This window comes from Hyaena hyaena, unplaced genomic scaffold (assembly GCF_003009895.1).
Source record: "Hyaena hyaena isolate Hyena2069 unplaced genomic scaffold, ASM300989v1 scaffold_397, whole genome shotgun sequence".
NCBI lineage: Eukaryota > Metazoa > Chordata > Mammalia > Carnivora > Hyaenidae > Hyaena > Hyaena hyaena.
In genome coordinates, this window is record NW_024081028.1 from 1,029,547 (window position 1) to 1,057,048 (window position 27,502).

Sequence of the window (27,502 nt, forward strand, 5' to 3'; positions counted from 1 at the left end):
GGGAGGGGGGGATGGGCATGGAGGAGGGCACTTTGGGGATGAGCACTGAGTGTTATGTGGAAACTAATTTGACAATAAACTATTTGTAAAAAAAAAAAAATAAAGTAACAATAATGACAGCAAAAAAAAAAAAAAAAAGGATATGGGAAAGAAGAGGGGAGAAATACCTAGCCCTCCTTCCCAGTTCTTTTCCAAGGCAAATGCTACCTGTCTGGGCACTATTTAAATAGCTCAAAGGATGGGGCGCCTGGGTGTCTTGGTTGGGTGTCCAACTTCGGCTCAGGTCATGATCTCACGGTTTGTGGGTTCGAGCCCCACATCGGGCTCTGTGCTGACAGCTAGCTCAGAGCCCGGAGCCTGCTTCAGATTCTTTGTCTCCTTCTCTCTCTGACTCTCCCCTGCTCATGCTGTCTCTCTCAGAAATAAACATTAAAAAAAAAATAGCTCAAAGGAGGGTGCCTGGGTGGCTCAGTCAGTCAAGTGGTTGAACATCTTAACTCTTGATTTTGGCTCAGGTCATGATCCCAGAGTCATGGGATCAAGCCCCATGTCAGGGTCTGCCCTGAGCATGGAACCTGCTTGAGATTCTCTCTCCTTTTGCCCCTCCCTCTCCCCGACTCACATTTTTGCTTGCTCTCTTTAAAAAAAAAAAAAAAAAAAAAAAAAAAAAAAAAAAACTCAAAGGAAGGGGCATTAACTTTCATTTTGGATCCACAGCTGCCAATCAAAGGGTTATAGCAACAGGTACTATTTATGTAAACTCTCTTCACCTATATTGAACCCAAACCACCTCGGGAGTGAACGTGATCAATTCACCAGAGCTGAGAGGCCACAGAGGGGCAACTGCCCAGCCTCTCTCCCTCTAGACCCAGATGGCTTCCCTGGGAGGGAGGGAGTCTGAAAATAATGCTCCTTGATATTAGACAGGTACTGACCTAAGAATGAGCACCCAGTCTGGATGCCAAACTCTGCCTTTAGGCATTGAGATTTATTGAAACACTACATACATATTAAAACATCCTTATATACATTTTCGCCATTACAAGATTACAAATATACAAATTTTCTCAAAGTCAGCATCTTGTGTATTAGAAACAATTGTAGAAAACCTACATCCTAATTCCAGCAATTAAATTGATGTTTCCCTCTGCCAATAAAAAACTGGCACAATTCATCCAATTTCTCAAGTCCAGCTCTGAAACCACAGTATTCACATGGAATGCTTTTCCAAAGCAGCAGTGACTCAATTCTTAGGGGGGAATATCTGCCTAAAGTTCTAAGAGCCTCATGATTGTTCAGGGAAAACTGACAGTGGGGGGAATCATCTTCAACAATATTTTGATTATAAACTCCATAGTGGTCTTCTTTCTAAATAAGTAATGACATATTAAACTGCCCTCTGGTCAGGGCAATGTAATAAACCCAGTTGAATGCAATAAATAACAGTTATATTTCTTTTTGTCAGGATGAGAAGGAAGGTCCTTGAGCAACATTGTTTCACGTTGAGAATTTAGTCCTAGGAGAGAGCTCTCTGCACTCCCCATCAGGTGTGTAATGTAGACAGACACTGGGTGTAACCTCTTATCTTCATCCTTGTAGTCCAGAAAATTTGGGCCAAGGTCTTTCTGACTTGGGTACCAACTGAGTCCTTATCATAAGGGAAGCAAATGTTAATTGGAAAGTTGAGGCTGCCTAGGGAAGAGGCACACAGGAAAACAGAAGGGGCAAGACAAATTTAAGAGCCTTTCTGTTAGTTCCCAGGTCCTCAAAGGCTCTCTTTCAGAGTCCAGGTGACTGTGGTACACATCTTGGGGTGTGAAGAATTCATTCTGGCATCAACATTCACTGTTTTCTGCTATTTTCTGTAATGCCACATTTTTTCTTCTCCTCCTCCTCCTCTAACCACCCCTTTCGCAAAGATATAAACCTAGGAGGCTGTTAGGTTAAAATGTCAAATATATAATGGAGGAGGTGAGCCTTCACCTAAGTACCCATGAGTTAACGTTGTAAACACTGCAAAATTAAGATTAGTGGCCAACCCAGGAAATAATACTAGGAAAGGAAAAAGATGTCCAGAGCCATGCAGTGGAAAGAACTGGAATCTCTGTCTGTTATCTTAATGCACTGATTATGAAGGAAGGGGGACAGCGATCAGCCACATGAGCATTGATTCCAACCTTCAATGCCAGAAACTTCTCAAGCAGTCTCAATATAGGTGCCATCAGCCCTGATGGTGTTAGCTTTCCAAGTATCTGAAGATGCTTTGCTTCAATCCTGAGGTGTTATCATCTGTTTTGAGGCGTTTGGGTGAAGGGGATGTGATTAAAGATGGACCCCTTCTCCTTACCTAGAGAGCAGAGAAAGAGTCAGGATCAGCTCAAGACCCTCATACAAGTACTTACCTTCAATTAGCTCTTTAGGAACTCATAGTTTAGAAAAAAAAGAAAGAAATATAAACTTTCCAGGAAAGTTTCAAAGCTGATTACCTACTGGGGGTAGTAGTCCTCTTATACCTTATTGGAGAGTGCAAGATTAACACTGCAGCATAAGCCTTTAAGCCAGAAATATCTATATTTTCAATTTATAAACCAATCAATCAATCAATCAATCTTGTGTGGAGAGCCACCAAATAAATCCTCAAATTCCCTACCTGAGGCTTAGATGATTCCTTCGTTGCCTCAGCCTTAACAGGAGAAAGTGTGTGGAAGACAAAGTTTCTTAAATTTCGGGGTGCACTGGGGTTGAGGTCAGAGAGGGCAGCCAGTTTCTGAAGCACAGCTTTGGGCTGGTTTAGCAGTGAGCCTGTCTTCAGCTGAAAAGAGAAGAGTCACTTGGTATCAAATCCCAATGTCAAGGAAAGAATGAGAAGTCAGTCCTTCCTTGCCTTACCCAGGTCTTGAGGGGACATATTTCTACCCCACTCAAGTAGAAAAGAAACAGCAAACTCCTTTGACATCTACTTTCATTTCCTGCAGCCACTTCCCCCTGCCCCTCCGATGATGATGAGATGACAGAGTATTCCCTTAGCCTGACCTGGACCTATATAACCTTGCAGATCATGACATTAGGCTAACAAAGTCCCCAACCAACCTGGTGAGCACTCTCCAGCCTGATAGCTTCAAAAGGATTTCTGAGTAAAGACTTTGGTTCTTGAATAACCACAGTTTGATTGGCTGAAAAGAAAAGACAAGAGGCTTGTTCTAGGCAAACCTGGGTAAACTAAACAAGCTATGAAGCCTATAACTAAAATAAAGCTTAGGAACTCTGACTTTAAACTATATTAAGTGGGTCCAAGAAGACAGACACCCAAGTTGAATGTCGACAAATCATTAACAGTAATAAGAAAAAACAAGAGTGACAAGAGTACAGGATAGTCTTTAAGAGTCTCAGCTCTGGCGGCGACTGGGTGGCTCAGTTGGTTAAGCGTCTGACTTTGGCTCAGGTCATGATCTCACCGTTGATGAGTTCAAGCCCCACATTGGGCTCTGTGTTGACAGCTCAGAGGCTGGAGCCTACTTTGGATTCTGGGTCTTCCCCTCTCTCTGCCAACCTCCTACTCTGTCTCCTTCCCTCTCTCAAAAAGAAATAAACATTTTTAAAAAACCCAAAACTTTATTTTTTAAAAAAAGCCAGAATTCCTACTCTGAGCTGCTTTAAGAGATAAAGTAAAATCAGCTACATATACTCACAAGTACAATGTCCACTGTCCAATAGTCTAAGATCCAAGAACAGTCTTTTCCCATCTCTGAAGGGCCCCTTTAAGACAGCATTAGACAAAGTCCCGTGCCTGAGCTGCAACAGCCCTTGAAGGCTGGAGTTACTTCCAAGGCTCCAGCACTGACAATATAGGGGACTGGACCCAGAGGAGAACCAAGAGCTCACCATTTTTCTGTAGCGCTCTGGCTGTAACTTTCTTGGCTAGCATCATAAACTGACTGTCTTCCCCAATTTCTTCTTCTTCAGCTGCAATTTTCCCCTGCTGTGCCTGAAAATAAAAATCAGACACTAGTGAAAGAAGTCTGCCACTCCTCAAAATACTTAGCATAGCCTGGACCTGGGATATCATTTGTTTTCCTCTTTGCGACCTTTGTTGATTTAGACAAAACAATTGATATTGGACAAACAAACATGAATTGAACTGCCCATGGTAATCTTCTCAAAGCACAAAAGAAAATTCAAGTATTAGAAGGGACAGCAATAAGTTGTCCAAGATTTCAAAACTATCCTGACAAGCGAGGTGAGTGGGTCTTCTCCTTATAAAGTAGAGTCAGAACAGGCAACTTTCCTGCAGACTTCCTACCTGGTCCCGAAGCCACTGCTCTCTTTCAATTCTCTCCTTCCTCCAATGGGCTTCTGTCTCATCGAGCTGCTCTTCAATCTGATCATCATCAGAATCTCTGTGGAACAAGTCCATCTGGGAAGCATCATCTAAAGCAAAGAGTTAAGGCTATCAACATTCTGCAATCTCCATAGGAGAAGGTGCCTGGACAGACACAAATGAACTCATCATTTATCATATACCAACACAAGCTTGTCCCATCCACTAATAGAAAGTAACAGTTAGAGCCGGCTCCTCCACAATAGACTGCTATAGCTTTGATTTCCACTCACAGTCTTAAACTGGACAAACTTGTACATTGTACAATTTATTTCTAAAAGCAACAAGATACCTATGTTTTTCCATCGGAATTTCCTCATTCGTCCAGGACCATCACTGTGCAGATCCCCATCAGCAAGGTATCTCTCCTGGTATAAACGCAGCTGTCGCTTATCATCATCCAACATCGTTTTCCTGCAGGAAAAATATGGTGTTCAAAACCAGGACCACTCTGGCTGGTCATAGGGCCTGCCTTAAGAAGCATCCCATTACTCAGAAGGACTTGTTGGGATACTGACATGTGTATTTTCTTGATTTGATTCTGCAGCTCCTCATCAGAAGGAAGTACTTCATCAATTTCTTCCTGTTCATATTCGTCAATATCTTCCCCATCATACTCATCTTCACTTCCCACGTCACTCCCCGACACCTCTGCCTCATCCTCTAGGTATTTCTTCAATCTCCTAGAAAATAATTTTGAAGATTAGAAAATGCAAAAATGAATACATACACAGACTGTGTATATACTGGGAAAAACAGAACACAGCCACTTCTAATAATAATAAGCTTAAATTTATAATAATACATTTTGATAATACTTAAAGTATATCATTTAATATATACTGTGTGCCAATAATATATTGTGCTTTACAAGTATTATGGCATTATTTTAGGAGGGAGTACTATTATTTCCTTTAATTTGCAGCTGAATGAATTGAGACTCAGAGAGTAAATAAGTTAGTCACTCAGCTAGGAGGTAGTAGAGCCTGGATTCAGTTAGGTTCTTTAAAGTCAGAACTCCCAATCTCCTCTATACATGTGAAACATAACTGTCAAAAGTTCAGATTATTCTGTTCTGTATTTAAGCTCACCAGTGTTAGGAGACAGTCTAGAGACAGTATGGAATAGAAAGGTAATAGAGTGGGCTCTCTTACAGCTACCACATCTTGACCTCCAAGTTAGAGCCATGACTAAGGCTCAGAGTTACTGGTAACCAAAGCCACTACTAGTTAGTTTTTGTGACTTCAGTTCTGACTGAGAACAAATCTGCTTTTACTTTGGGTTCAAAGTACTGTCATCTATGGTCATAATTTAGCAGAAGTTTGATGGCTTTCTGAAGGTTGATTTTTTTTTAAGTTTATTTTTATTTATTTTAAGAGAGAGATAGAGAGCAAGTGGTAGGGGGGTGCAGAGAGAGAGAGAGAGAGAGAGAGAGAGAGAGAGAAAATCCCAAGTAGGCTCCACACTGTCAGCACAGAGACTGATGTAGGGCTCAAACTTGCAAACCATGAGATCATGACCCAGGCTGAAGTCAAACACCCTGAAAGCTGATTTTTATTAAAGACTTATGTTGTTGTTGTTGTTTTTTTAAGCCAAGTTTCTCTAAATCCTAGGCTACCTGGGGAATTCCTTCAAGGGCTACCAGCCACTAAGTTCCCCAATCTTCCCACTTTGAGCAGTTCAACTTTTAGCTGTCATTTTTTCTAAGATTTCATTTGAACAAAGGACTCTGTAGTTAAATAAGGTTTAAGAACCACTGTCTTAGGGGTACCTGGTGGCTCAGTCGGTTAAGTGTCCAACTTCAGCTCACGTCATGATCTCCCAGTTCATGAGTTCAAGCCCTACGTCACGTTCTGTGCAGACAGCTCAGAGCCTGGAGCCTGCTTCAGGATTCTGTGTCTCTCCCTCTCTGCCCCTTCCCCACTTACACTCTGTCTCTCTCTCAAAAATAATAAACATTAAAAAACTTTAGGGGCACGTGGGTAGTTAAAGTCGGCGTCTAACTTTAGCTCAGGTTCATGAATTCAAGCCCTGTATCGGACTCTGTGCAGACAGCTCAGAGCCTGGAGCCTGCTTCAAATTCTGTGCCTCCCTTTCTTTCTGTGCCTCCTCCACTCTCTCTCAAAAATAAACATTAAAAATTAAAAACAAAAAAAACCACTGCCTTAGAAAAATCTATAGATGACCCAAAGCTGTATGAGATAGTTAATTTGACAGGTGATGAATTAGAACCCCAAACTGATCTTAATAGAATGGAATGATGGGCTAGAAACAATAATTAAATCAGTAGGGATCAATATAATATCCTATATGTGAATTCGAAAAGTCAGCCACATACAATATAATACTAAATATCTATTAAAATGGTCTTTATAAAATTTTTAACATTATGGAGAAAAGCTTATGGACCTCCTAAGTGGGGGAAAAAAAGCAAGATGCAAAATGACACATTAAAAAAAATGCACAGATCTCAACTATATGAAAATATATGCATAAAAATGGTTATAAAGCAATAATTACCATCAACACTTTCATTAAATATTCTGAATGGTGAACACAGAGGACTTTTTATTTATATATTTCTGTATTCTTTTAAATAAAATAAATGATTTACTTTCATGATCAGAACAGTAAAGCATTAAAAAATAAGTGGGAAAGCCTTTTGCCCAAGACTAAGATGAGGAAAACCTAAAATTACAGTAATTAACAGGAAAAAAAAAGACCCAGGAGTTTTAGCTGTCTACTAGATCCTCAGGATCTACAGTGACTCAGTTCTTACAATCCCTGGTTACTTTATAAGCAGTATGCATCCAGAACAAGGGATGTGGTTTAGCAATACACGCAGCAGTAGTCAGACCACACCTGAGGATAAAGAGAATACCTAGTACATGAGGAGTGTGGAAACAATGTCATGTGAGAAATAACAGTAGGAACTAGGGATATTTCTAGAAATCACCAAGGAGTACGTAACCATCTCTGAATACTCAAGAGATATCATATGAATGGGTTTTATTTAGTCTGTGTTAACTACTAAAAGCAATACCCAGCAAACTTGGGTAAAACAGTGGCAAGCTACAACTTAACTGTTAGAACTTTCTCTAGCAATGGAAGGAATGGACATAACACCTACATTTGCCTTTTCAACTTCTCAGATTGCTTCAGGAGCTCTTCTTCATCATCATCTTCATGGTCTTCCAGTGCCAGATCTTCATTATCAGAGTTACTGTGTTCATCCTGAAAAATCAGAGTATCACACACAAAGTTAAATAGGATAAAACATGACCTCAACTAAAATATAATTTACAAACTTCTGCCCAAACATCTCATTCTAGGAAACTGCTTCTGATAACATGCCAAACTTAGAATTCTCAAGAACTTAGACTAGAAAAAAAACCATACAGAAGCAATACATAGAGTTCAGTTATGATTACTTTGTTCCCTTCAAATTCACCTCATCGCTATCAAACTCATTATCATTTGGGACAAGCCGAAAGTCTCCAAATTCTTCCTCTTCCCCTTCTTCTTCTTCTTTTTCTTCTTCTTCTTCCCTAAAATGCAAATCAAGAAATTAATAAATAAGATGTTGGAACCAAATTATAAGGAGTCAACCAACTTAGGAACTGAAAATATTTTATTAGCACCAATAATCTCTTCAAGAAACATGAAATAAGATACTTTGCCATTTTAATTGTAATATAACACACACAACATAATCACATTGTTGTGCAAGCAACCTCTCAAACTCCTTTCATCTTGCAAAACTGAAACTCTATGCCCTTTAATCAACAATTCTCCATTCTTCCCTCTCGTCACCAACTGGCATAACCCTTCTACTTTCTGTCTCTATGAATTTGACAACTCTAAGTATCTCATATAAGTGAAATCCTATGGTATTTATAGTTTGGGCTTGCTTATTTCAATTAGCATAATATCCTCAGGATTCATCCATGTTTTCACAGGTGTCAGAGTTTCCTTCTTTTTTAAGGTTGAATAATATTCCTGTGTGTGTGTGTGTGTGTGTGTGTGTGTATCTACCACATTTTGTTTATCCATTGGGATACTTCCATTTTCTGACTATTATGAATAATGCTACTGTGAACATGGGTGTACAAATATCTGAGACCCAATTTTGACTTCTTTTGTGAATATACTTAAAAATGGAATTGCTGGATCATATTTTATTTTCATTTTTTTGAGGAAATGCCATTCTGATTTCTATAGCAGCTTCAACATTCCCGCCGGCAGTGGGTAAGGGCTCCAGTATCTCCATATCCTCACAAATACTTGTTATTTTATTTTTTTAAATAGTCACCATCTAATGCATGTGAGGTAGTATCTTACTGTGGTTTTGATTTGCATTTCCCTAAATATTAATGTTAAACACTTTCATGTGCTTATTCTTGTTTTTTTTTTTTTTTTTTTTTTTTTTTTTTTTTTTTTTTTTTTTTTTTTTTTTTTTTTTTTTTTTTTTTTTTTTAGAGAAATATTGTGTTTAATGGTAATGCTCAGCACACTTTTAGCACCAGGCATGGCCTGAAGTTGAAGCAGCAGGGACAGGTAAGTGACCCTCATGGACTCTTACATGCCGAATAGGATGAGGAAAGCGACTATCAAACAGAAGAACCCCATACCCTCAAACACAGCAAAGCCCAGAACGGCATAGAAGAGCTGCTCCTTCAGAGACGGGTTCCTGGCATAGCCAGTGATCAGACTGCCAAATGCTGTTCCAGTGCCAGCCCCTGAGCCAGTCACACTAACTGTGACAGCCCCAGCACCAATAAACTTGGCTACTATATCAATGTGCCAGGAGACAACACTGGTCTGGAACTCCCATCAGACCACCCGGAGTGGAGCTGCTGTAGGAGGACTGTGTAGATGGGATCACTGGCCTGCTCAAGAAGAAGGCAGACACAAGCCTGACTGGACCGTTACAACAGCAGATCAGAGCTGGAGGAATAAGCAGTGCCTGGTGGTCTATACTGTCTGCCTCCCAGCTTTACCTTTAGGTTTCTGTTCTTGCCTTTTTAACCCTGTTCTCCACCAACTAAATGAAAGCATTTTAATTTCTTTACTTTGCAAATGAGACTCAAACACACTGCAAGACTCTAGACAGGATATGAAGCTCCTAAGATGACTCATTACTGTAGACCCCAGGATTTTACCAGAAGACTGGGCCTTCCAAAGTTCCCTGCAATCAGAGACTCACCTGTCTGTTGGGAAAGAGCCTGAGCAAAGAGCAAGGGCTTCTTCCATGGGATCACTCAAACTGTTCTCCTTTTCTTGCTTATTTAATTCTGATGGAGCCAGAGTAGAGGCATCTATATCATAACAAAGAAAAAGATTTGTCACCCAGAAATAACAGCTTTATCCTCTTTACCCAGCCATCTAAAGCCACGCCAGCTCAATACAGTTATAAGGTAAGCTTGCCAAAAAGAGCTCACCATCCATTCATTCAACAAATCCTTATTTAGTGCTTACTATGTGCCAGGCACCAGGGATACAGCAGTGAACAAAACAAAAATCCCAGCTCCTACAGAGTTAACATTCTAGCATCAGGGAGAAAGGAGCATACAGGTAGAAATAAGTAAGCATTTATATGAAATTTACTACACACCAACACTCTTCTAAGCTTTACATACATATTAGCCATAAATGAGAAATCACATGGCAAAAGCTAAAGCAGCCTTTTTTAATTTAATGTTTATTTATTTATTTTGAGAGAGAGACAGAGAGTGCGCACACAAGCGGGGGAAGGGCAGAGAAAGAAGGAGAGACAGAGAATCCCAAACTGTCAGCACAAAGCCTGACCTCATGAACTGAGATCATAACCTGAGCCAAAATCAAGAATTGGACACTTAACTGAATGAACTACCCAGGCACTCCAAAAGCTAAAGCAGTCTTAAGCTGACATTTTACCACCTTAAGAAAGTAAGGGATCAAATATCAGAAGCTAAGAATTCAGCCTGAACACAAGAATCCATTACAGCCCTGTTTTCTGTGAACTTTCCACCCAAGAGTAACGGGCTTCTTTTTAAGGACACTGACTTAAGATATTTGGCTATGGCAAGCCTGATATTCTCTGTTGGATATTTACCCTGAGAAGTGAATTTTCCTGAACAAAGATTCAGAAGTTCCTCCAGGTTCTCTTTCTTGTCGCTCTTCCTGGGCAGAGTTTTTTCAGCTTGAGATGTGAACTTTCCAGTACACAGATCCAATAGTTCGTCCATGTTAGCATCCATGGCATTCTCATCCATGCTGGCCAATGGCAATCGAGGCTTCAGAGCTGGGTACTGATTCCTGTGGTTTCTAACATTTAAGAACCTACAAGCATAATGAAGAATATAAGAAATTCTCTAGGGAAAAAACAAAGTAGTGGGTGAAAAATTTTGATGTTTCTAAAACCAAACTTAGAAGCTGAATCCCAAACCAGAAAACAAAGGATTCAAACTGAAGCCTTAGGATAATCTGAAAAGGGAGGGAGTTTAATAAAAGAATAAATGCTACTTGAAAGGTAAAGGATAATTTTTGGCTCTAGACGGTGCCAGGACAGAACTTGGTGTTATGTCCATGTAATGTGTCACAGGTCCCTCAGTCCTCAGTCCCACACAACAAACCTACACACAGCAGAATGGATACAGGAAAATTTGATGCCCTTATAAGAGCTGTGCATTTCAAGTAAGGCAGAGATCGAAGGATGAGAATGCTAGCAAAGACTATTTACATTTTATTTTCTGGAGAGATTTTGTTCAGACTTGCAGAATATAATACTAATGATCTGTACACCTTCTCTTTCTCAGAAGAGAAAGCACAGATGGAGTGACAGAAGCTTACTTTATTTTTAAACAAAATTAAGCAGTACCCAGCACTATCCCACCCACAGAAACATAAAACTACCTACCCATCTGCATCCAACAGTTGGCTCTGAGTGTCATCTTCTAAACAGAACTGGAAGTCTCCTGCTCCCAGGAAAAGTGTCTTAGGCTCTGGGGAGGCGTTATACAGATCCTGGGAATCCTCTATGGGAAGTGAAGGCTCAGACAGCTTTCCTGAACTCTGGCACCAAAATAAACCAAAACAAAAACAAAATGTTTTATAATTGTCATTCACTGTCATGACAACAACAGAAGTTGCTATTTGTAATATTTCATCTACTCTCAGGCAATTGCAGTTGAGGAGGACAATGCATAGCCAAGATAAGCATAAAGAAAAATATCTTCAAGAAAGTAAGAACACTGGATGAGGATTGTTTTTAATACACAAAGGGGGTGGATTCTTTAAACTGAACATACATAATGTGGTGGGAGTTGGTTGGCCTGGACACACTTTATTTAGCAGTGTGGGAAGCAAAAGGGGAGGAGATTAGAAAACCATTACCATCTTACCTTAGAAGCTGAACTGACCAAACTGGCTCGAAATAGCCCAGGGGAAGGAGATCTGAATCCTCCTGCTGTGGGAAAAAAACTAGTCCCACGGCCTGTTTGTCTGTTGCAAGGCTGATAGGATGGAATTGTGGAGCCAATCAGCTCAAAGCTGCTATTGTGGCTGCTCTCCTTTGTTAGTAACGAGCATGAATCATCTTCATCTAAAGAAAGAGAAATCATTTTTAAGTACATGATTCCAGAAATAAGGTGGGTTTGTTTAGGAAGAAGAATTGAGAATGAAAGCTGTCAGGTAACATCCATCCATAGGCAAATCTCTCAAGTTCTATGTTCTAAAACATGAAGTTGAAGGTAAATTATAGTACTAAGATAGCATTATACAATCAAGATTTTTCACTCTGAGCTAAGTGACACCTGAAAGTTTCCATCTTTGTCTCACCCTGCCTAATGCCTACAATCATTCTCTTCGTTATCCAATCCTGTATACATCTTCCATTCATCTACATATGATTTAAATGTTTCATGGTTCGCTCATTCAGCACACACTACTAAGGGCCTAGTGTATGTCTATGGTCAACAATAAAGAAACTGAACGTAAGTTTTCAAAAACAGAACCGAGAAAAATCTTCTAATTCATAAGTTCCTTTCATTGCCACAAGTAAGACAGAGCAAAGTCCACTAGAGCTTAAAAAAAATGGATTTTATGGAATTGTTCTTAAGTCAAAAATAGAGGAGCTAAGAAAAGTCAAGTTTGACACAAGAGTCACTACTTACCCAGTTTGCTAGGCCTTTTGCCTGAGATTTCATCTGTTTCTGATTTTTCTTCACTAGGAAAGTAACTACAAAATAAGAAGGTAAATTGTTTATCTGTTTCTGCTTCTAACAAGAGGGGCAAACCCAAGGGAATCTTATCTTTCCCTAAAGAGAATTACTTACCCCATCTTGGAAGAGTTGTCCTTAAATAGAAGTAAGGTAGAGTCAGATGACAGAGGTTTGGGGACAGAGAGGCCAACTGACTTGCCAATTTCACTACTGCCATCACTGTTTTCTTTATCCATTTCTTTCTCATCTTTGGTTTCTATTTCTTCACTACCAAGAAGGAATTCTGCAACCTTCATCGATCATGTCACCCAAAAACAAAGTAAAAAATTTTAAAAGCAGATATGCTGTTAGCATCATGTATGGCTGTTTGCTTATAGGTCACATTGTAAATCTGAAAAGGTAAACCCGAAAAAGGCTTGGTCTAACTATTATCATTAATATAACTTTCCACTAAATTATTATTTTATTGAGGCAATGAGAGGTTAAATAACTAGCCTGAGAATGTAGGACAACTTGTTAGTGGCCTTAAACCAAACATAGACTATGATATGCTACCCAGTTCAGCCATTGCTTTCTTCTTTTTTTTACCCAGGGATAAATATGAACCAACTCTTTCAAATTGACTTTGAAACAATTTAAACAAGGCGGGGGGTTTCCCTTTTTTCTAATACCAAAATCTCCATCATCATCTATCTTAGCTAGACGGAAGACAGGAGTATGGAACAACAACATACTACAGCATACATACAACGGCATCCAACCTCAACGAAGGAAGAAATTAACTTAGGAAGGTCTTGGCCTGCCTGAGAATTTATTCCAGACCTCAACCCAACCAAGGTTGAGACTGCTTTTCATTCTGAATAGAGAAAATTTAAATAAAACAAAGATAAAAGTCATCTATTAATAGAAAGCCATTTCCATTTAGCCCTCTATTTCAGTAAATAGACTAACAAGTAGAAACTAAGGCTAGGGCTCTGTGAGCTGCAGGTATCCAGAGGTGCTGACAGAACTGAATGCACAAAGACTTCGGTACCTGTGAGCTTACACCCTCTCTGCCCCTAAAATCTCATACAATTGAACGTGCTGGTTCCCATACTCTTAATGAAATCTGATTTTATCTTTCCCTTATCCATCCTGAACAAATAACAAAACGAAATAATTGTCAGAAACCTCCTGATTGCCTTCTTCTTCCTCCTCTTCCTCTAAATCTCCTTCTTCCTCCTCTTCTCCATCTTCCTCAGACTCATCTGTCATTTCTTCCTCCTCTTCCTCTTCTTCAAATCCATCTTCATTATCTAACTTAAATAAAGCTTGGCGCTTTTGGCGCTCCTCAAGTCTACGGAGTTTCATTGCTTCCTGCAGCTTAGCTTTCAGCACCTGAAGCTTTTCACCTGAATAGAAACAGGAAAAAATGCTTTAGACATAATGATCAACTACCTACTACAGTAATGGAAGTGTGCACTTCAGGCAACCCCAGGAGTGTTCCAGTCATATCTCAAAAGGAAAATCAGAGATCTTATTACTGGAGGCTGTTGTTATCTTAACAAATAAGGACTATTATGAACTAAAGAGAACTTTCATACTTATGTTCTACACCCTTGGATAATATGCTACACAGAGATTACAAAAGTTATGAAAGAGGTCAAAAAAAGGGTGAAAGAGTAAGACTCTGAAAGTCTCTGGCCCAGAAACCATGAAGGACAGCATTGATAAATTTACCTATACTAAAAAAAAAAAAAAAAAAAAAAGAAGGGGCGCCTGGGTGGCTCAGTCAGTTAAGCGTCTAACTTCGGCTCAGGTCATCATCTCACAGTTTGTGAGTTCGAGCCCTGCATCTGACTTTCTGCTGACAGCACGGAGCCTGCTTCTGATCTTCTGTCTCCCTCTTTCTCTGCCCCTCCCTGTTTGTGCGTATGCTGTCTCAAAAATAAATAATCAGGGAGCCTGGGTGACTTAGTTGGTTAGGCGTCCGACTTTCGCTTAGGTCATGATCTCGCGGTTCGTGGGTTCGAGCCCCGCGTCGGGTTCTGTGCTGACTGCCAGCTCAGAGCCTGGAGCCTGTTTCAGTTTGTGACTCCCTCTCTCTCTGACCCTCCCCTGCTCACGCTGTCTCTCTCTCTCTCTCCTAGAAATAAATAAAACATTTGAAAAATAAATAAATAAATAAATAATCATTGGGGGCACCTGGATGGCTCAGTTGGTTAAGCATCCAACTTTGGCTCAGGTCATCATCTCACTGAACATGGGTTCAAGCCCGGCGTCGGGCTCTGTGCTGAAAGCTCAGAGCCTGGAGCCTGCTTTAGATTCTGTGTCTCCCCCTCTCTCTGCCCGTCCCCCATTTGCACTCTATCTCTCTCTCAAAAAATGAAAAAAAAAAAAAGTTAAAAATAAATAAACATTAAAAAGTTTTATTCATTTTTTAAATTTTTAAAAAAATGTCTTTATTTTATTTTGAGAGACAGAGATAGAGAGCAAGCAGGGGAGGGGCAGAGAGAGAGGGAGACCCAGCGCCCCTAAATGGGAAGGGGCACCTGGGTGCCTCAGTCAGTTGAGAGGCCAGCTTCACTCAGGTCATGATCTCACTGTTTGTGGGTTCGAGCCCCACGTTGGACTCTGCTGACAGCTTGGAGCCTGGAGCTTGCTTTGGATTCTGTATCTCCCTCTCTTTCTGCCACCCACCCCCCCGCCCCCCACTCATGCTCTGTCTCTGCTCTCTCTCTCTCTCAAAAATAAATAAACGTTAAAAAAAAAAAAGAATAAAATGGGCAAAGAATATGAACTGGTAGTTCACAGAAAAATTGAACCTACGTGGTTAGTGAACAAATTAAAAGTAATGCTTAACCTCATTTCTTTTTCCTTTTTTTTTTGTTTTTTTTAAAAAATGTTTTATTTATTTCTAGGAGAGAGAGAGACAGTGTGAGCAGGGGAGGGTCAGAGAGAGAGGGAGTCACAGACTGAAGCAGGCTCCAGGCTCTGAGCTGGCAGTCAGCACAAAGCCCGACGCGGGGCTCGAACCCACGAACCGCGAGATCATGACCTAAGCGAAAGTCGGACGCTTAACCAACTAAGCCACCCAGGCGCCCCGATCATTTCTAATTAAAGAGATATAAATCAAAATAAGAGATAACATTTTTGACATATTAACAGGAGAAATCAAGAACTCATACATTGTGATTCAGAGTGTAAACTGGTGCAACTATTTTGAAGAACAGGATGATATATATCAAAATTTGACTCAATGATTCCACTATAAGGAATTTTGCATCCAGATAAACCAACATATATCTGATACTAGGGTGCAACATTATATGAAATACCAACAACTGCCAACAACTAGAGTAAACAAGATGTCCATTAACAGTATAGTTAAACAAATCATGTTATAGTCTCACAATGGAATATGCAGCTAAAAAAAAAAATCTCAAAAGCAATATAATGTGTATCTGAGTTCTGAAGTTAGGAGGTCTGGATTAGGCTACTGGTTCTACTACTTATGAGTTGTGCAAACCTGAACAAATTGTTTAAATTCTTTGTATATCAGTTTTCTCATATACAAAATAAGAATACTAGTGTTATTTACGGTAAAGCACCCAGAACAGTGCCTAGCAGAAAGTAAGTATCTAAGACAGACAATGTCTGTCTGTCTCTCTCTGACACACACCCACACTCATAATGGAGTACACATAGGAATTTTCTTCCAAGGACAAACAAGAAATTGTTAACAGTTGTCTTTAGGAAGGCTAATTTTTCATTTCATACTTTTTCCTCAGTGTTTCCATTTTTTTCTATGTGATATATTATTTGTACTTTCTTTATTTTAATGTTTATTTTTGAGGGAGAGAGGGAGAGCATGAGTGGGAGAGGGCAGAGAGGGAGACAGAGGATCTGAAGTGGGCTCTGCACTGATAGGAGAGAGCCCAATGTGAGGCTCAAACTCAAGAACCGTGCATGAGATGATGACCTGAGCCAAAGTCGGATGCTTTACCAACTAAGCCACCCAGGTGCCCCTGTTACTTGTACTTTCAAAGTACAACAGACATCTGAGAACAATTGTTAGAACAAAAGAGCAGATTACAAAGCAGAATGCACGATATGATTACATTATTGTTGTTGTTTTTTTTAATGTTTTATTTATTTCTGAGAGAGAGAGAGAGAGAGAGACAGCGTGAGCAGGAGAGGGTCAGAGAGGGAGGTACAGAATCTGAAACAGGCTCCAGGCTCTGAGCTAGCTGTCAGCACAAAGCCCGACGCGGGGCTCGAATCCACGAACCATGAGATCATGACCTGAGCCGAAGTCAGACGCTCAACCAACTGTGCCACCCAGGCACCCCTATTGTTTGTTTTAAAAAAATGTTTAAAGATTTATTTATTTTGAGAGAGAGAGACAGACAGACAGACAGAACACAAGTCGGGAAGGGGTAGACAGAGGGAGACACAGAATCTGAAGCAGGCTCCAGGCTCTGAGCTATCAGCACAGAACCTGATGCAGGGTTTAAACTCATAAACCACAAGGTCATGACCTGAGCCGAAGACAGAAGCTTAACCAATTGAGCCATCCAGGCACCCCTGTTTGTTTTTCAAAACATGTAAATACACACATGCAAAGAGAGATTAAAAGGATACATGATACAGTTATAGAAGGTATCTCTGATAGAGAATCACAGAGGTTTTTTGTTTATTCTATGTATTTTCTACAATGGATATTCATAAAAACTATTGGAAATAAAGCCATCTTATCAACCTCCACATCTAAGCAATGCTACATGTAAGTCATGCCAGAGGTACTGCTATCCAATCTCCAAAGTGTCCAAGGAAAAAGATTTTAGAACTTTTCACTATAGGGTCTTCAGTAGCCATAAAGACCTGCCAGTGTACAAAACATAAAGCAAGCAAACAAAAACATGAACTCAAATACCTGGTTTTGTATGGCTTGCTCCATCCAGCTTCTCAGCTGCCAAAGTCACAGGCACCACATCTGCCTTTAGCTCTTCCCTTCCGTCAGTGCCCAGGCCTTTCACTATGATGTTCACATTTATCTTCTGACCAGCTCTGGGTTTCACTGCTGGATTAGCATGCTTCCAGAAACGCTGTTTCAAGGCTTCCAGTTCTAGATCCAAATGCCAACCAGTATGTCAGTATGCCATGCTTAAACTCTTTTCTTTAAGATTCTAGTTAAGACTAGGACTACTCTACAGCCCAGCAATTAATTGCACTACTAGGTATTTATCCAAAGAATACAAAACTGCTGATTCGAAAGGGCACACCCCCCCGCAGTGTTTATAGCAGTGCTATCAATGATAACCAAATTATGGAAAGAGCCCAAACGTCCATCGACTGATGAATGGATAAAGATGTGGTGTGTATATATACATATAAAATACTATTCAGTGATCAAAAAGAATGAAACCTTGTCATTTGCAACAACATGAGTGGAACTAGAGTGTATTATGCCAAGCAAAATAAGTCAGGCACAGAAAGACAAATAGATTATTTCATCCATATGTGAAATTTAAGAAACACAACAGATGAACATAGGGGAAGGGAAGGAAAAAGAAGATAAAAACAGAGATGTAGGCAAAGGTAAGAGACTCTTAAATACAGAGAGCTGAAGGTTGCTGGAGGGGAGGTAAGTGGGGAGATGGGCTAAATGGGTGACAGGCACTATAAAGGGCACTTGTTGGGATGATAGTGGGTATTATATGTAAGTGGTGAATCACAGGGTCCTACTCCTGAAACCAATACTACATTGTATGTTAACTAACTTGAATTTAAATAAATAAACTTAAAATTAAAAAAAAAAAAAGGATTCCAGTGAAGAATCATAAGCTAAGTTTTTAAGCTCAACAAAGTTTCATAAGCTAAGTTTTTAAGCTCAACAAAGTTTCATAAGCTAAGTTTTTAAGCTCAACAAAGTTGTGGGGGTTGGGGGAGGCGGGAGGGCGTGGTTATGCCTAGACACCAAAAACTCCTTTGCTACTAACACCTATGTCTATTTCATGTAGCTTAACTCAAACAAATGAAATGTTGCAATTATTCTTCCTCAATATACTTCAAATATCATTTTAGGTTAGAAATTTACAACTGAAGTTCTAAATGTGTGCAATTCTTATAAAAAAAAAAGTAACCTGGTGGAACAAACACCATAATTATCAATCATTCAATGGCTTAATTTTTCATAGGTTTCAGCCTCTTTCTGAAAGTTTTCCTGTTTTGAACATTTTACTATTTAACAGCAACCTTACTAAATATGGGCAAGGTCAATTTAAAAAAGGAAAAAAATGACAATCAATCCAGTCAGTGATGTAACTCAGCAGCAGAACTGGAGAAGTCTGTTGATGAAACTGTTATACCAGTATAATCAGTATAATCAGAAAGGAAATTCCACTTACAGGTGGTCTCTGAACCACATACCCAACTTGCATACAAAGGGGAATATATATACCAGAAGCGGTAAGTTCAGTGGTCGAATGGCAACAGGGGCTCTCTCCCCTCTTCTCCACTGCTAGAGCTCAGAATTTCCTTCTCCTCTCTCTCTCAGCTGCTGCTACTTGGCACCATCACCTACTGCCTCTGTTTACATCACACCCTAGTGAGCTCTGTTTTAAGAGAGCAGACAATAAGAAAGAGAAAAGATTTTCCTTTGGGGTTGAGGGATGCCTTCTCTTCCATGATAAAATATCCAGGACACTTCAAGTTTGGTTCTTTTTCTAAAATGCCCTTGAATCATTATTTAGTAATTTGTGGTTAGCATCTAGATGTGGTTTTTCCTTCCTAGAAGGGGACAGAAAGACTGGAAGGAAGCCTTTTCATTCTGAGTCCCTAACATTATTAGTAGCAAAAGTCCAATACCAAAGGATGGTATGTTTATATTACAAACAAAAATGCAGGGAGAGAAGATGTAGGTTTGTATCCTCTTTTATAGCAGTTCAATAAGGCTGGAAGCAATGGGTAGAGTGGCAGTGGAAAGGAACTGAAATAGGTAAGTCATTATTGGCACCAATAGAATTAAAGAAATGGATGTGGAAGAGTTACTTGGGACCTAAAATGATAGTGAGGCAGAGGAGTTGCCTTCATTCTTATGGAGAAAGCCAGACCCTTAAAAACGCTCTTCATCCCCTATGCACCAGGGCACCTACTTTCCTTGCCCTTTACTATATTACTCAACGATCTCCCTCCTCACCCTAGGATCCCTGTTCAGGCTCCTCTCCCTCCATCAGTCTTTGACTAGCTCCTTTCATGTCCTCTCTAAGTGAAAAGTCTCTGCTCCAACTCAGGTTTCCACCAGCAGCCTGAATCTCAAACTGTTCTCATTCCCATTGTTCATTGTCCAGAAAGTAGAGGAATTGAGGGCAGAGACTAATTCCTACACTATTGCAGGAAGCAGAAGTCACATATTTCTGGTATCCCAGAGTTTGGATCTACATACTCTTTTCTCATGGAAACCTTACTTACTCTATGGGAGATTAAGGAAACTAAAACTAAGATCTTCCTACTGCTTTTACTCTTAATCCCTTCCAATGTGTCCACCATACTAGCCACTAGATTGTCCCCACAATGAATATCTGATTGATTCATTTCCTTTGCTAAAAATTTTTCAGTGGTCCTCTACTAACAAAAGACAAAAGTCCAAGCTCCTAGCATGGCCTAAAAGCCCTGCATGATCTGGCCTCTCTAGTTGTCCGTCCCCAGTGCCCTTGCAATTTTCACCCCAGCTCGTCAGGATACCTTATGCTTTCTCTTGTCTCTGTTGGGTCTTTTGTGAGTCTGTTCCCTCCACCAAGAAAGCCTTCCCTCATTTCTCTACCTTGTTATCTCCTATTCAGCTTTTCAAGAATCAGCTCAGGTATCAGTTCCTTTCAGAAGCCTCCCTGACTCTCCACGAGGTACTCCAAGTGAGGTACTCTTTCTCTCGGCTCAGGGTATACACAGCAGTTACTCATCCAGTTGTATAATGGTCTGTTTGCCTGCCTTTCCTCCTATTAGACTTTAACTTCCTTGAGAGCAGGGACTATGTCTTGCATACACAGCATCTAACACCATGCTACATAAAAGTTTACTACACAAATAAATAAAAGTTGATCCTAACTTCATACATATTATGGAACTGACTGGTCTGGAAACCCAAATTTCATGTCAAATACTATTTCTGAAGGAATACATATTCTGAGTTAAAAACAAATGCTTACTATGTGCCAGGCACTGTGCTAGTTCCCTATATAAGCCAAGTGTAATATTGGAACAATTATCCAACCTCTCCAAGTCGCCATCTCTTCATTGCAAAATAATACCAGGAGCCATGAGAATTAAGAACAATCATAAAGAATCTATCAATGTCTAATACAGTAGGTACTCAAAAAAAAAGGTTTCCTCTCTTTCCTGTCTTAGTCCAGGACTATTTAGAGAACATTGAGCCCAAACAAACAAACAAAAATCTCAGGGGGGCTCCTGGGTGGTTCAGTCGGTTGAGTGTCCGACTTCAGCTCAGGTCATGCATGATCTTATGGTTCGTGAGTTTGAGCCTCGAGTCAGGCTCACTGCTGTCAGCCTGTCAGCACACAGCCCACTTTAGATCCTTTGTCCCCTCTCTCTGCTTGCAGTCTCCCATAAAATAAATAAATATTAAAAAAATATCTCAGGGCACCTGGGTGGGTCAGTCAGTTAAGCAACCACCTCTTGACTTTGGCTCAGGAGATGCTTTTATGGTTTTTGAGATGGAGCCCTATGTTGGGTTCTGCACTGACAGCATGGAGCCTGCTTGGGATTCTTTCTCTGAGCCCACTTCAGATCCTCTGTCCCCCTCTTTGCGCCTCCTCTGTGTGCTTTCTCTCTCTCAAAATAAATAAATAAACTTTAAAATCTCCTGTTTCTTTGCTAATGGATCTATGCTAGTCCTGTTACACAACCCTTCCAACCCACCTCCTACTCTGGTCAGACTGACTTACACATCCTCCCAATAGTACAATGCAGAACTCTTTCTGTCCCTTCCAAGAATGTCCTTCTCTCCACTTCCACAAAGTCCACTCATTCAATCAACAAAGACTCACTGGGCATATTTTACACACAAGATACCAACCATAAGCTGTTACAGTTTTAATATAATTTCACTAATAACAGAAGGAGGAGCCAGTATGTGAGTGCCTCTTTATGCTATCCATTTCTATGCATGATCTCAACAAATGTTCACTGTAGCCCTGTGAACCAGATAGCCTTAAAAAAAAAAAAAAAAAAAGTGGCTCAGAGAGGTCAAATAGCATACTCAAAGTTAAACAGTAAATAGCACAATCCAGATTCAAACTTTGCTCTTGCTACAGAGCCTAAGCTCTTAATTACCATGGCAAACTGCCTCAATGCAGAGGAGGGAACATCCAATTCTACCTAGTAGTCAGGAAATCTACCTAATATGGTAATACTTGAGTTCTGTCTTGAAGGATCATTCATTCATTCATCACTCATCCAATATAAATGCCTACAATGTGTCATCCTCTGCGGAAGTGCTGGTGATAGAGTAGGGAACAAGCCAGAAGATCCCTATTCAAAGCATAAGGGGAAAGGCAGTGAACAAGTAATTACATCCACCTACTCTTCAAGCCTTCTTTTAACCACCTATTGGGAGAAACTTATCCTTCCTTTAAACTACCATAGCACTTTATTCTAAATGTTTCTTTCAGCAGAGACTATTTTTCCCTTTTCTTCATTTCATTTTTCCAATTATCAGTGATACATGCTCATTGACTTTCCACTTTCTCTCTTGTATTACTGCTATTTGCACACTTATCTCTCCTACAAAGTGTAAGTAGCTTAAATGTACGATAAATGTCACATTTCTCTTGGTTTGCCCTACAGAACCTTCCATGTCGTGAATAGTTTAGTATTTATTAAATGACTGGGGGAAAAAAGAAATTCAGTCTTGCAGACAATTTACTGAACTAAAACGTTTTCTTTTAACAGTAAAAACATGAATAATGCTTTTTTGAATGTCATGCATTAACATGACAGCAATGTACTTCTTTTGTATACTAACCTATCAACAGGTTTCCATTTTAAACAAGGTTGAGAACATCCTGATGTCATGCCAAATTTATCTAAAGAGAATTGTACCCATATCTGGCACATCTATAGAGCAAGATCAGGTGCAGTTATTGGTTTCTCCTGTGTTCCTTATTCCCGATAGTAGCAAATAATAAAAAGTTGCCAGAACAAATCACTCTGGAGGCTCCCCACAACTCAAAGGATTACCTCTGTTGGTTTCAGGTTCTTCAAGTATTACAAAGGAGTCTTCATCAGCACCCAACCGAGGTTTAATGGTAACATCTACTCCCAGTTGTTTAAGTCTATCCAGAGTGAACCTCCTCGCTTTTTCAGGTGGTGCAACTACTGATTTAGTTTGCTGCCTGGGCTCCACCTTCTCATCTGCGTCTTCTGTTTTTTCCAGGCCGCCTTCTCCCTCCAGGGCTTGAGGTTCAGGTGCCATAAGCCCTCCAGCTTGACACACCTCATTGTCCTTGTTCCCAAGGAAGCTGGATTCCTGTTGTGCCACTGAGCTGTCCTCAGGTGGAGGTCTATCATCACTCTGCTTCTGTTTCTCCTGAAGTTCTAGCTCTTCACTTCCCATTAAATCCTTACTGTAAGACTCGTCTGATCCAGTAGTGATCTGGGGTTCCTTTGAAACTGCAGGAAGTGTGTTAATTTCCAGTTCATGGCCCACACCTATGGTATGCTCAGGATCTTTGCTATGGTGGTCATTATTCATCTCACTTCTATTTGCAGTATCTATGGCTTCTTTGTGAAGGTTTGACAGATACTTAGATGACCTAGAGAAGGAAAATAAGCTGAAGTTGAAAATTATCCTAAGTGTGAAACTCTCATCTCAGCACATAATGAATCCATTATATGTTTTAAGAGACTGAGGACTCTGAACTTCTTTACACCAGATGTTTGCTACAAAAGTGAATGTTTACAAAAATTATAATCTCAAGGAAAAAGAATTCTTACTTCAGTAGCGTCATGGCATTTCCCTGGCAAGTGGGTCGGGGTTTACGTTTGAAGAAATCATGAATGGTTTTATTCTCAGGCATATGATATGGAAGATTAAGTGCAGACTCTACAAAATGGAACAAAACAAGCAAATACACATACTGTATATTCTGAAATGTCACTTCATGTTCAGTCAACTAAACAGTACAGTGAAAGCCATCACCAGAAATAGAAAACAATCCTGGCTTTAGTAAAGACAGGATCTAACTACAAAAGAATTCCCTGGAGACCAGTGGCTTTTAAACCTAGTTGTGGGGGTGCCTGGGTGGCTCAGTTGGTTAAGCGTCCGACTTCAGCTCAGGTCATGATCTCATGGTTTGTGGGTTCGAGCCCCGCAAAGGGCTCTGTGCTGACAGCTAGCTCAGAGCCTGGAGCCTGCTTTGGATTCTGTGTCTCCCTCTCTCTATGACCCTCCCCTGCTCACGCTGCCTCTCTCTCTCTCTCAGAAATAAAACACTGAAAAAAGTTAAAAAAAAATAAAAAAAAATAAAAAATAAAAAAAAAACCTAGTTGTGAAATTAAACTGATGCAGGAAGTTTTTAAAAAATACAGATCCTGGGGTGCCTGGGTGGCTTAGTCGGTTAAGCGTCTGACTTTCACTTAGGTCATGATCTCGCGGTTCATGGGTTCGAGCCCCGTGTCGGGCTCTGTGCTGACTGCCAGCTCAGAGCCTGGAGCCTGTTTCAGTCTGTGACTCCCTCTCTCTGACCCTCCCCTGCTCACGCTGTCTCTCTCTCTCTCTCCTGGAAATAAATAAAACATTTAAAAAAAATAAATAAATAAAAAATAAAAAATACAGATCCTTGGAGCACCTGGGTGGCTCTGTTGGTTGGGTGACCGACTTAGACTCAGGTTATGATCTCGTGGTTTATGGGTTTAAGCCCCATGTCAGGCTCTCTGCTATCAGTGCTGACCCCACTTCTGATCATCTGTCTCTCCCTCTCTCTCTCTGCCCCTCCTCTGATCATGCTCTCTCTCAAAAAGAAATAAACATTTAAAAAAATAAATAAAATAAGAAATACAGATTCTTGGATCCCACTTCTACTGAATCAGAATTTCTATGGGACCTAAGACCTTACACGTTTGAAAGTTCCCATATCCTGACGCTGCTGGGCCACAGAAAATCATTAAAAAAATCCATCCCTCCTTACAACTAATACAGTTCTGAAAATTTTGTTTATACTTATGTTCCAAGGGCTTTAGAACAATGGCCATTCATGTGTAGCAACATGGATGGACCTTGAGGGTGTTATGCTGAGCGAAATAAGTCAGGCAGAGAAGGACAAATATCATATGTTTGCACGTATAGGAGGATTAGGAGGAACTTGACGGAGGAACATGGGGGAGAAGAAGGGGGGAAATGGTGGGGGAAAGGGAGAGAGGCAAACCATGAGAGACTCTTGAATGCTGAGTCTCTGAGCATTCCAAAAACTCCAAAAACTGAGGACTGATGGATGTGGGGGGGAGGGGGGATGGGCATGGAGGAGGACACTTGTGGGGATGAGCACGGAGTGTTATGTGGAAACTAATTTGACAATAAACTATTTGTAAAAAAAAATAAATAAATAAACATTTAAGAAAAAAAAAGAACAATGGCCATTCACCAAGACCAATTCTTTTTTTTTTTTTTTAATTTTTTTTTTTAACGTTTTATTTATTTCTGAGAGAGACAGCGTTAAGGAGAGGGTCAGAGAGAGAGAGAGGGAGACACAAAATCTGAAACAGGCTCCAGGCTCTGAGCTAGCTGTCAGCACAGAGCCCACCACAGGGCTCGAACCCACGAACTGTGAGACCATGACCTGAGCTGAAGTCAGCCGCCCAACCGACCAAGTCACCCAGGCGCCCCTCACCAAGAGCAATTCTAAACCTGGTATTATAATCCATATTACGAGTGTTAAAAAAACAAAATTTCCCAATATCCAAGTTGAGCTTACAAAGAAATACTGTGGTTTGCCACAAAGTTACTATACTGGTTTAGATTACCTCGAATAAGGCGCTGAGTTTCACTATGCAGTTTTTTTAATGCCTCCTTACTTAATTTGGCTGCCTTCCTTTCCTTAAAGAAAACAAAAAGTGAGAGTACATTAATGCCACTATCCGGAAAGACATTCATCCTTCAAGAGTTTGCCCTGTCCAAGAAAAGAGGATGGAGAGGGAATAGTAAGCGCTAATAAGTTCAGTACAATATAAACTACTAAGTATTTATCCAAAGGATATAACAAAAGTGCTGATTCAATGGGGCATGTGCACCCCAGTGTTTATAGCAGTGCTAGCAACAATAGCCAAATTATGGAAAGAGCCCAAATGTCCATCGACTGATGAATGGATAAAGATGTGGTATGTGTATATGTCTGTGTATGTACATTGTGTATTGTGTATGTACATGTATGTGTATGCACCCCACACACACAATGTATACACACATGCACACACAGAATGGAACATTACTCAGCAATCAAAAAGAATGAAATCTTGCCGTTTGCAACAACATGGATGGAACTAGAGTATATTATGCCAAGCAAAATAATTCAGGTACAGAACAACAAGTATCATATGATTTCACTCATGTGGAATTTAAGAAACAAAACTGATGAACACAGGGGAAGGAAAGGAAAAATAAGATAAAAACAGAGAGAGAGGCAAACCATAAGAGACTCTTAAATACAGAAAACAAACTGTATTTTGTTGCTGGAGAGGATGTAGGTGGGGAATGGGCTAAATAGGTGGTGGGTATTAAGGAAGATGAGCACTGGGTGTTATGAGTGATGAATCACAGGGTTCTACTCCTGAAACCAATACTGAACTATATGTTAACTTGAATTTAAATAAATAAATTAAAAAATAAACAAACACAGTGGGAGATCATTCATTTGCACATAACATAGAATTAATTCAATACAATCTGTATTTGTGTCCCTACTATACACAAAGCAATACCATGGGTACCAGGAAAATGATAGACTTGATATAAGATTTATGCCTCAGAAATTCACAACTCTTGGGGAAAGAAATCAACATGACAACATACAGAGCTCTATCCCACCTTCCGTATGGTAGCTTTTGATAACTCAGTTTCTTCTTCAAATGAATAGACCCCACTCTCCAAAGATAGCTCCTTTTTCTAAAAGAGAAGATTACAAGTTGAAAACCATGAACAAAAATTAAACTCAAATAAGAGATGTTGCTTACTCAAAAGATTGCTTTTGCACTGCAACATCACATCATGCTATATTGATAAAAAGTCAATTAATTATCATATAGAAAGTTTTAAACATACAGCATCCCATAAGGCCTAGAAAAAAAATTCCTGCCTCAAATGAAGCTTGGGCCCTTATTTCTTACATTCCTGTATTTCATCTTTCCCTAAGGAGGGACAATGACTCCCAGGGAGCGAAAGGTAATCTCAGCAAGAACTGCTTCCAAACACTCAGGACAATGAGGTTTTGACTGCTGCTTCTCTTTGATACCCTTCCATAAACACTTTAGGTTTATTTCTTAGAGACCACAGGATTATAAATGTATACCTCTGTCCCATTACTTACTTGCTTCTTACGAAATGTAAAGTATCTCACTTTTTTTTACCCTAACATTGCTATGAGGATAATTAAAATACTAGCTCCCATACAAATTAGCATGTCTATCACTTGTACTCTCTGATTCCAAAATTAACAGCCAAAAAACTAAAATCAATTGCCACATGTTTTCTTGAGTTAAAAAAAAAAAAAAGTTTCAAGGGCGCCTGGGTGGCTCAGTCGGTTAAGCATCAACTTCGGCTCAGGTGATGATCTCATGGTTCATGAGTTCGAGCCCTGCCATCAGGCTTTGTGCTGACAGCTCAGAGCCTGGAGCCTGCTTCAGATTCTGTTTCTCCTTCTCTCTGTGCCCATCC

The 27,502-nt window shown here is 40.1% G+C and overlaps 1 protein-coding gene and 1 pseudogene across 1 annotated transcript in view; both read right to left on the minus strand.

Annotated features, from left to right (window-relative positions):
* Positions 1-989: 989 nt before the first annotated feature.
* CLSPN (claspin) overlaps positions 990-27,502 on the minus strand; it is a 32,587-nt gene continuing 6,074 nt past the window's right edge. Inside the window, exons 5-25 of the mRNA XM_039251757.1 lie at positions 26,657-26,734; positions 25,597-25,669; positions 23,572-23,680; positions 22,816-23,390; positions 17,495-17,686; positions 13,750-13,970; positions 12,694-12,869; positions 12,532-12,596; positions 11,761-11,960; positions 11,277-11,431; positions 10,473-10,699; positions 9,585-9,696; positions 7,830-7,926; positions 7,509-7,612; positions 4,897-5,061; positions 4,671-4,792; positions 4,301-4,428; positions 3,883-3,985; positions 3,091-3,173; positions 2,651-2,812; positions 990-2,347 (exon numbers count right to left, since the gene is read on the minus strand). Of these exons, the coding sequence (XP_039107688.1) occupies positions 2,237-2,347; positions 2,651-2,812; positions 3,091-3,173; positions 3,883-3,985; positions 4,301-4,428; positions 4,671-4,792; positions 4,897-5,061; positions 7,509-7,612; positions 7,830-7,926; positions 9,585-9,696; positions 10,473-10,699; positions 11,277-11,431; positions 11,761-11,960; positions 12,532-12,596; positions 12,694-12,869; positions 13,750-13,970; positions 17,495-17,686; positions 22,816-23,390; positions 23,572-23,680; positions 25,597-25,669; positions 26,657-26,734 (3,258 nt within the window). The 3' untranslated portion in view covers positions 990-2,236. The remainder of the gene's footprint in view (positions 2,348-2,650; positions 2,813-3,090; positions 3,174-3,882; positions 3,986-4,300; positions 4,429-4,670; positions 4,793-4,896; positions 5,062-7,508; positions 7,613-7,829; positions 7,927-9,584; positions 9,697-10,472; positions 10,700-11,276; positions 11,432-11,760; positions 11,961-12,531; positions 12,597-12,693; positions 12,870-13,749; positions 13,971-17,494; positions 17,687-22,815; positions 23,391-23,571; positions 23,681-25,596; positions 25,670-26,656; positions 26,735-27,502) is intronic.
* LOC120244922 lies at positions 8,957-9,517 on the minus strand (annotated as a pseudogene).